Source organism: Oenanthe melanoleuca, chromosome 28, assembly GCF_029582105.1.
Source record: "Oenanthe melanoleuca isolate GR-GAL-2019-014 chromosome 28, OMel1.0, whole genome shotgun sequence".
Taxonomy (NCBI): Eukaryota; Metazoa; Chordata; class Aves; order Passeriformes; family Muscicapidae; genus Oenanthe; species Oenanthe melanoleuca.
The window spans coordinates 3053538-3063505 of NC_079361.1; the positions used below are offsets into that span (position 1 = coordinate 3053538).

The 9968-nt window shown below is 55.7% G+C and overlaps 1 protein-coding gene across 1 annotated transcript; it reads right to left on the reverse strand.

Annotated features, from left to right (window-relative positions):
• Window positions 1-1308: 1308 nt before the first annotated feature.
• Window positions 1309-8881, reverse strand: RNF126 (ring finger protein 126). Its single transcript, XM_056512419.1, has 9 exons — window positions 8725-8881; window positions 5992-6050; window positions 4675-4738; window positions 3964-4205; window positions 3367-3435; window positions 3214-3283; window positions 2905-2998; window positions 2351-2466; window positions 1309-2126 (listed from the first exon to the last, which is right to left on the reverse strand). The coding sequence occupies exons 1-9, from the start codon at window positions 8797-8799 to the stop codon at window positions 1974-1976; spliced, it is 942 nt and encodes a 313-aa protein (XP_056368394.1). The 5' UTR covers window positions 8800-8881; the 3' UTR covers window positions 1309-1973.
• Between the last annotated feature and the right edge of the window lie 1087 nt (window positions 8882-9968).

Below are 9968 nucleotides of genomic sequence, written 5' to 3' on the forward strand. Positions count from 1 at the left end.
CCAGGAACCCCCCACCACAGCTGAAACACAGTGGGAGAGGGAAGGTTTTTCCAGGTCTCTTGCTTTGGTGACTGAACAGCAAAGCCTTCTCTCGGTGTCGGGTCAGCCGATGGACACGTGTGGGCTCAGCCAGGACCTTCTTGCTGCCGCCCACCTCACCAGCCCAGGCTTGTGGCTCAACCCCTGGCAGAGGATGAGCCATTAACCCCGACACACCAGTCCCGAGATAAACCTTCCTGGGAGATGAAAGGCGCCGCCTCGCTGCCCGGCCAAGCCAAGGAAGAAAAACAGTCCGGACAAGTCGCTCCCTGCCAGCCCCTGGCCCTGGCACAGCTGGTGACACTTTCTCCAACAAACCAGCTTCTCGTGTTTTGAAATGGCTCAAGAAAGGCCAAACCATGCTTCTCCCTCCTCTAGGAGGTTCAGCTCTTCTCAGGAAGCTCGTGCAAGGGCCAGGTCCTGGGGTGATGCTGCTTTAGAAGAGACCCAAGCTCTGCTGGAGCCAGCACCTTCCCCAGCAGCCCCAGCCCACGCCCAGGGCCCCAAAAGCCCCAGACTGCCCCAAAACCCCTCACCCACTTCCCTGGCAGGTTCTCCTTTATCTGCTCTGGCCTCTGCCACAGAGCAGTCTCAACAGGTGGCACCATCATGAGCCCCCTTTGGGGAAAGGGGGGTGGGGGTGACCCTTTAGGAAACCTCCTGACCACCCCAAGTCCCTGTGAGGGGAAGGGGCAGGGGCTCCCGGTGACTGGATGGTGAGAGCTCCTCCTCTCATGCCTCAGGGCCCAGGAAGCAGGGACATGGCAGGGAGTCACTGCCCGCTCGATCAGGTGACATTCTTGTCATTCTCTGAGCTCCAGCTCTGTCACAGAAACTGAGTCACAAACATACCTGGATATTTGTCTCTCTCTCCTTGTTTTAATCAGCTCTATTTTAAGAAGCTTTGCAATACATTTTTTTTTTTCTCCAAAATGTTGTTTTCCTGATAATTACTCGGTCACAACGAGATTTGCTGGTCCTCGTTCTGCTGCACACCCAGTCCTGTGTTGGCCCAGCAGAACAGCCTGCCCCAGCTGTGAGGGGGGGCAGGACTGTAAGGTGTAAAAAGTAGAAAACACCAGGCGAGGATGCTTCCAGCTGCGATCCTTGGCTACCTGTGCAGTGATCCAGAGGCTGGCAGTGGCTCCCACAGGAACTCCCAGCACGCAGGAGGGCTCAGAGAGGCCCAGCCTGCCTGGGGAAGGCAGGACAGCTTGGTGGCCTCAGAGCTTACCCTGTAGCTTTCCTCAAATCATGCATAACGGCTCGCAGAGCTGAAATGTCCATTTATTGACAACAGTAATAATTTAAGATTATAAAAACCCCTTTCAGTGTTGAGTATCAGCGGGCGAGGTTATAAAGAGAAATAAAAGGGACTCGAGATGGGACAGGGAAGGATCCTGGGGTCTACTTGAGAGTTCCTGTTTCAGTGACAGCTATTGATCCTCCCCAGATGGCAATCCTGGGGGGAGGCAGCATCCTTATGCTTCCATTTTAGCCTTCAATCTCCAAAGCAGTAAAGATAGTATCCAAGGGGAGGAGGAGCAAAAGAAATAAAAGAAAGGGATCTCAAATTCAAACCCATACAAACAACCTTTCCATTCGGGATTCAACCACTCGCTCAGCACCTCGGGGTTCCCAGCCGGGGAGCGCAGCAGCCTCGCACTGCAATGGGTAAAGTCCACGCAAAGAGGATGTTTTTATTGACAGACAGAGCTCTTTCCCCCCTTTTTCATCACAGAACTTGAGGCTTCTCATCTCTGAAGGACCCAGAGTCTCCGTGTCTTCAGAAATCAAAAGGAAATTCTGGGGGCATTGCTCCTGTCTTGTCCCCTCCCCTCGCTCTGCTCTGGAAGCCCCTTTGGCTGCTCGAGGTGGCCAGGGAGGGAGGGGGAACAGTGGAAGGGCCCCGGGGACAGAGGGTGCATTAAGATTCATGAGTTGTTCGATGAGTTTTCATTACTTGGTGAGCTGGAGGAAGAGGAGGAGGAGGAGGATGATGAGAAGTTCATCCCTGTGAGTCCTGGGGGGTTTGTGGCAGTGTTTTGTCCACTTAAACTTTTCCGGCAGACGGGACACGTGTCATGCTTTGGGGAGCAGACAAAAAACAAAACAAGAAATACGGGAAATGGGATTAGAAACACAATATGGGAGCAGCACTGGAGGAATGGGCTGGGATGACACTCCATCCTCTGACCACAGGCTGCTCGTGCTCAGGCCTCATCATGGAGGTAGGAAAATATTTACAGAAGAGAGCAGGACCAGACAAAGCCCCCAGTGCTGCACACCCCAGGCACTGCCCTGCACTCACCTGCTCCAGCCACGGGACGATGCAGCCGTCATGGAACAGGTGATTGCACGGTAGCTGCCGCACGCTCTCCCCCACTGTGTAGTCTTCCTTACACACAGGGCACTCCAACCCAGAATCTGCATCGCACAGGGAAAGCCAAACACAGCTGAGCCAAGGAGGAGAGAACGACGAGCAAAGCCTCCAACTCAGGACTCATCATCCCTCTCCCTTTCCCCATCACTGCTCCATGCCTGTCAGGAGGAAAGCTTGGTGTTCTGCAGTCCCCACACCATCACCCCATCTCTCCCTGTCCTGGGTATGCCTCATCCTTCCCTTCCCTTCAGCTTTTCCATCTCTAACCACACCAAACTTCTCACAACCTCCCCAGGGCAAATCCATCGAGCCTACACTGCTCTTTTTTTGTGTGAGCGTAACAGAGCCCCTTCAGCTCTCTGCCCACTTTGAAATTTTTATGCCTCAAAGGTACAAGCAAAAAAAAATTCAAGTCCCAAGAAAACATTACACAGAGCTTCCAGGGAGCACTCTGTGCACAACTCCACGGAGCAGACACATACCTACGTGCTCCTGTGTGATCTGTATGGTGGGGAGGGCCTGGATCTTCTCTTTGTCCGCTGGCGGCGGTCCAGTGTTTTCAAACTGATTCAGTAACTGGAAAAACAACCAGCCAGGCAGGCAGAAGAGAGAGGTGAGCTCAGCAGCACACAGAATCCACTTGTTTCCTGAACCAGGGCACTTGGACCCCACACTGTGGATCCTTTCCCATTCCAGTCCCTGCAGCCCCTCATTCCCTGCACCACCACAGGTGCTGCCCTTGCTGCAGCACCACACAGGAGGATGAACACTGTGGTGAATCCCAGTTTTACCTGTGTGATAATTGCATCCAGGCCATTGGCACCCCAGGCGTAGTCCATTGGATTTGAGTGCAGAACTCCCCTGAAGAGCAAGGACAGCAAGTGAGTTCATCCTGCAGGACCAACGAGACACTATCAGAGAGAGCAGCACATCCTCCAACTCACCAAGGGCCCAGACCTAGGTTTGGAATTGTGGTTGGTGCAATAATTCCATTGACCAGCTGCTGGATAATTCTGAAAGACAAGAAAACCAGGATTGTGTAAGAATTAAAGTTTGCTGGCTCCCAGCCCAGCACACCAGTGTGGAGGGAGAGGCTGAATAAGCTGAATACTGTCACATTGTTGGGAGCAATTAAAAATACCCTACAGCGATTGCAATGGCAGCTTATGGAGTGATCTAACACTGATAAAGATTCAGTATTTGATTAATAAGGGGACAATTCCTGACATGAAAGGGAGTGGCTCCAGGATGCACTCACACAAACACTGGTGTTCTCTTCTGTTTCCCCTCACAGCAAGTACAACATTTTTGCAACATCTGGCAATGACCAGGGAATATTTTCTACAGGACAAACTCCCAGCCACAGTCCATGTCACCGTTCAGCAGAAACAGCCCCAACAAACCCCAAGCAGGAGCTGCCAACAGGCTCAGGCGGGACACAGACGGCAGTGCTGGAGAGCTTTGGGATGCTCCCCCTGTAAGCCAGGAGAAAAGGTGAGGAAAAGTGGGGTTCCCTGCCCAGGTTGCAGAGTGGTTCTCACCCTTCCAGCGTGGGGACGCCCTCGTGCCTGCCCGAGGCTCGGCGCGTGGCCAGGCGGGCGCGGGGCTGCCTGGCGCCGTAGCGGTGCCGCGACTGGTGCTCGCGCTCCCGCCGGTTCTCCGAGTCCCGGTTGTCTTCCGGCTGCACGTTGGACCCGAAGGGAAACTCAAAGCTGTCGTCAAAGAACCCGAAAGCAAACTGGCCATAGCCCTGGGGCAGGGTGAACAAGTGCTGATCCACGTTCTGGGAGGGAGGGAATGCAGAGAACAGGCTGTGAGGAGGAACAGCCCTCGGCTCCCACAGCGAACCCGAGGCCTGGGGTGACACCAGGACCAGCGCCCTCAGCAGCAGCTCAGTGAGGAACAGACACTGGAACTGCACACGAAGGCAGAAATAATCACAGCTCCCTGGTTTCTCTTTGGTGTGTCACTGCTGCTTCTGAGCTGAGGCTACTGCATAGCAACACACCCAAATCCTGCTCTCCAAATCCTGCTGAGCCCCCTCACGACGGGAATCAGCTACAAGTGCTGGTCCTACGTAACGCAGCAAAAATATGGTATGTGGAGATTTCAGGAGCAGCATGTGGAGGATATTAATTCCTCCTTTTCAAATCCTGTCATGATCTGGGGAACATTTAAACAATGCACTATTGCAAAAATCCTCAATCCAACAGCAAAGCAGAAGGTGCTGGAAGAGAGAAAGGACTGCTCACCTCAAAAGGATGCCTGCTCTGATCAGTGGCTGACGTAGAGGAGCTGGTCTCGTTGTCAGCATTCCTATGGGAAATGAAGAGCAGTGGTAATCTTCTCACAGCAGCTTCCATGGCTTTTCTGCCCCTCTCCCATCCCAGGGCAGAGGCAGCTCAATAGAACCTGGTCCTTCCCCAGCTGCTGATTTTCTGACTGCCCACGTCAATTTTTCCTCCTCAAACCTTTCATTTTCCCACACTTCACCCATTTCTCCCTACTCTGTCAGATCTCATAAGGCTGCAGCTAAGTGCCTGAACCACGATGTCAAGTGAGGATTTCCCCACAATCCATCTCAAACACACCAGCTAATCCTCCAGAACACCAGGAAGACTTAAGGCACAAACGCTGATCCCTGTGACCCCAAGACACATAAGACTAATCTTGAATCAAAGAAACTTCTTTACTGCAGAGGCACGTAACCCAACGGCTCAGGATATTGGGAAAACTCTAGATGTTGTCAGACTTCTGCTTTCAGAGCTGCAGGAACATTTCCTCTCAGAACAAAGCTTTGTATTCACAGTACCGAAACCACAGAGATTCAGCAACTACATGACTCTCCCAGGATCACAGGGAATCACCAAAACAGTCAGGATCAGCCAGGATGGATTTTCAGGCTTCAGGGTTGGTGGTCAAACCAAATATCACCTGCTAAGTGCAGAAGCCCCAGGCCATACAGACCACCACAATCAGCAGGCAGCAACACCCACTGCCCCTGGCATGTCCTGGAGCCAGTCACAGCTGGGGCCTCACAAACATGACTGAAACATTTTAAGACATTCCTGCTGTTTCTGCCACCAGCGGCAGCAGAGCAGCACAGAAATGCAGATCTCACTGCTCCAGGGCAGAGTCCAAAGTCTCAGCCACAACATTTTGCTGTTCATCCCCAACACAGTCACTACTTAAACAGAGGTGTCCTGCACTCACCATTCCCAGAGCCCTCTCTCTGGGGTTATCTCTGCCCTGATGACTCAGATCAGGTCAGAGCTACCATACAGCACAGGGAAAGTCTCCACACCACTTCTTTATGTTTGTTTGAAACCAAATCATTCCTGCCCCGCCCCTCAGCAGAGATGTCAGATGCTCAGCATTGCCATGGAAGATTTGCTGTGGGTGCTAACTTTGCCAACAAAGCACTGCATTCCAAAAGTGAGGAAAGATGGGCCAAAGCTGGGGCAGAAGCAATAGAAATGGTGCATTTTTTATCAAACATTGCCTGTGAACTAGGAAGAGAGCAAAGCAACCTGGGCTCACTGGAGCACCAGCCCCTGGGGCAGCATTACCTCGGCTCCTCAGGAAGCTCTTCAATAAAACCAGACTCACACCGTGGGCAGATGTAGTCCTGCAGGAGAAGACACACCAGGTGAGAGAAGGAAGTGGTACCTCAGAGCTGCAGGGTGTGACAGGGTGGGAGGGTCTTGCAGTCTGCCATCCCCAGCACATGCCAAGAGCCAGAGAGACCCCAAATCCTGACATTTGCCTTCCTGAGCCAGTGAGGCCAGAGCTCAGCCTGAGCCTGTGGGAGCTCAGCTTAAGAATGATGATTAATCCCCAGTACAGACACAACATTAGCTAGCAGCTGATGCAGTTCCAGTGAAGTGAAAGTGAAACCCCCAACGCTCCCTGCGCAGCAGCTCTCAAACTTTGGCTCAGCTGGGTGTTTTGGGAAGCAGGAAAGAATGTGGGAAAGGCAGGGACTCAGCAAGGTTGTGGTGCTCAGGGAGGCTGAATGGTCTCTGTCACTAACACAGCCTGGGGTTCACAGCACACAGGGACACTCTGGGTCATTCTGCAGCCAGGACCTCACACTCCCACACCTAGAGCTCATTAGAGGAGTGACCTGTTACCACCCCAGTCCCCTGGGCACTGAGCATGCCAGGACAGACACACTGAGTGTGCAATGCCTGTGACAGCCACTTCCTCACGATTCCTGGGGTTAGTGAGGAATTCATTCTCTACAACCACCCTGTCCTGGGCAGCCCAGAAAGCTGGGGATCCTGAAAGGGAACTGTTTCCCTTTCCAGTGCTTGAGAAGCAGCACTGAGCCAACCCCAGACCCTGCCCCACAGTGGGCACACACCATCCCAAATCCCTGTGCTGGCAGAGCCAAGCTCAGCGCAGAAGGCATTTAAGAGCTTCTAAAAATAATGTCACTTCCTTTTGCTGCTGTGTTGGAATTGGCACAGCCCTTAGCCAGACTGAGGGATTCCCCCAAGGAGCTGAGGATGTTGATGAGGCCCTTGGGGTCACTCCTCTGGCCCCTGCAGCCAATCCCAATAAGGCCCCAGGGAAGGAGCACAGCTTGGAGCCACTGCATGTGCCCTGTGTGCCCAGGGAGAGATGGGAGCTCAGAGGCTCAGGAACAGACTGGGAGAGGTGACTGCTCCCTCTCCCACACAGGACTCCCCGTCTGCTGCTGTGGAACAACTGGCTCTGCACCACTGGCACCAAGTCTGAGCTCAGGGTCCCGAGCTCAGGGGCTCCTGTGTGAGCACAGGGAACCACAGAACATGAAACCCCTTCTGTGTTGCCTCCCACCAGCACCAACTGGTGGGGACACACGTGGCATGGGGGTGAATGACTGTGGCCTGAGCACACTGCTCCAGGGAGCTGCTGTGTGTTGTGTGTGTGTCCATGTGCTCACAGCCAGCTCCCAGCACAGGGATCAGCACATTCCTCTGCAGCTGGAACAGCGGAAATGTCAAAGTTTGTTGTTTCTCGGGCTGTTTGAGTCCCTCCTTTGGCAGCTCTGGTTACTGTGCCTGCAGATGGTGAGTGAAACCCGAGTAAAGCCTGAGTGAACCCAGATCCCCAGAACAACTTCATGAACTCACAGAGCTGAGCCCCCCAAACAGAGGACCCGCTCCTTGTCTGGCTCAGCCTGGCCAAGAGTGCCCAGCTGGCACAACCAGCTGTGCCCAGCCATGTGCACACAACCAGATGAGAGCATGGCCCAGCACGGGGTGTTTGAACAGAAATAAAGAAGAGATTTTCTGGGTTACCTCCTGCTCCTGCCCACAGCCCATGTGTGCTCAGCAGGAGCACGGTCAGGAGTTTGTCCTCACTCTTACACACGAGCTGGGAGCCCCAGCATTGCCCACCCTGGCCCAAACGAGAGGGCAAAAGGACAAATCACACGTCACAAACCAACCACCCCCGGCAGGGACAGCTCTGCTTGTCCTCAGAGGCTTTTCAAGTTGAGTGCCAGCAGCCAGCAGTGACTTTTGGGACAAGGTGCTGTGAAAAGCGTCAGGATAAAGAGACCAGCAGGACTCTCCAGATCACATTTAACATCTCCAGAAGCCAAGCAGGGGAGCAAGTGATCCACCAGATAGTCCCCAACAGCTCACACTCCTTTTCCACCCACACCAAGGACAAGCTGCACACACGCCAGATTTCAGTGTGTGACTAAAGCACCTGCCCAGGTGCCTACACAGCACTTCTACCTACGTATTACCGTGCACCTCCCTGCGCCCCAGCAGCCACCACCGCGGGGCTTTTGTGGTGAAAGACGACCGAGAAACCCCCCAGCACCTCGCGGCGCTTCACCTGGCAGCGGATGGGGTCAGGCTGCTCGGGCTGGGGGTGGCAGAGCTGGACTCTGGGGCTGCAGCCGGCCGGACTCCCGCCCCAGCCCGGCTCCGCGGCTTTCCCCGCGGGGCTGCTGGAAAGCTCGGACCGCCGCGGGCCATCCCGTCCGGGCCGAGAGCCCCTCCCGCCGCGGCTCGCCCAGCTGCTGCCCCTCGGCCAGGCTGGCCCGTTCCCTCCGCACACCCTCTCCCCTCGCCGCCGCAGCCCCGTCCCCTCGCTGCGGACACCATCCCCAGCCCCTCTCAACGCCCCCGAGCCGCGGTGCCACGGGCGGAGCCGCACAGGGCGCCCCCCCGCCTCCCCGCCGCTCAGGCCCCCTGGGCCCCTCAGGCCTCGCCCCCACGTGCCCGCCGCCTCGGGGCCCCCGCCCGGCCCTGCCCGCACTCCCGGCCCTCCCCGGAGACCCTCCCCGATCCCCCGCTCACGGGCAGGCGTGGGGCGATCTCGGCCGAGCAGCAGTGGCAGAAGAACCGGCCCGGCTGCGGCGACGCCTCCGCCATCTTCCCTACCCGCCGGCCCCGCCCCCCGCGCGCGCCGCGGCGCCGACGGCGGCCGAGGGGGGACAAGGGACAGCGCGCGGTGCAAACGCGGGGGGGGAAAAGGGCTGAGGGGGCGGGGGTTTGTCATATAAGGTGAGTGGGCGGAGATTTGACCATATTAGGCGATGGGGCGTGGCCAGAGAAGCGCGGGATTGTATCCCCTATTCCGGGAACACCCCCACATTCCGGGAACCCCCCTCATCTTTCCTTCTCCCCTCCACCCCCGGCTTCCTGACCCCTGTCTCAGCCCCGCCGGACCCCCGAGCTTTAAAAGGTCAAGAGCTGACTTATTTATTTGTTTAATTCTTAAAAGATGAGGAAAAAATGAGCTGCGGAGAGGCTGAGTCCCCCGAAAGGAGGAAAAAACGATATTCCCAGTCAAAATCTCGGGAGTTGCTTCAAGTTCCAATAGCCCCAAAGCAACTGGAATGTTCCATTTTGGCAGAACACTCTCAGGTTGGGTGTTTCCCAAAATCTTGCCCCTTGGATGCTGGAGGGTTCTGGGGAGGCTTTTATGGTTGGGAGGTGGAATCTCGTTTTTTGGGACTTGAGAATCCCACCTGCGGCTCGGTTGAGGGCCAGCGTTCTGCTCAGGCTGCAGCTTTTGAGAGAGCAGAGGCTCTGCCTGGCCCTCGCTGGGGTCCCAAGCCTCAGGGGCTGCTGTGTGGCACTGCCGAGCAAGGATTTTGGGGTGGTGGGAGATTTTGGGGTGAGGTTGTGAGGTTTCAGGGGAGGAGGATGGTGAGCAGGGGCAGGATTGGAATGGCAGAACTGTGAGATTTTAAGGGTTCTGCATAGTGGGACTGTGAGGTCTCGGGCTTCGAGCCCTGCTCCCAGCAGGTGGCATCTTCAGCCCAGGATTTGCTGCTCCAGCTTTGCCGGGTGATGGAGCCGGGAAGGGATTTGTGGAGCAGCTCAGGAGCCGTGGAAAGCTCGGCAGAGCTCCTCTCCCCGCGCTGCAGGGGGACAAGGACAAGGACATCGTAAGCTGGACAGCGGTGGCACACAGCGCTTGAGGGCTGGGTCACCGGTCAGCAGCTGGGAGGGCTCGGTGGCCGTGTGAGAATTGCAGCTGTGGAACAGACTGGCAGAGTCCAGTGGCTGATCGATGATCCCGGCCGCTGATAAGG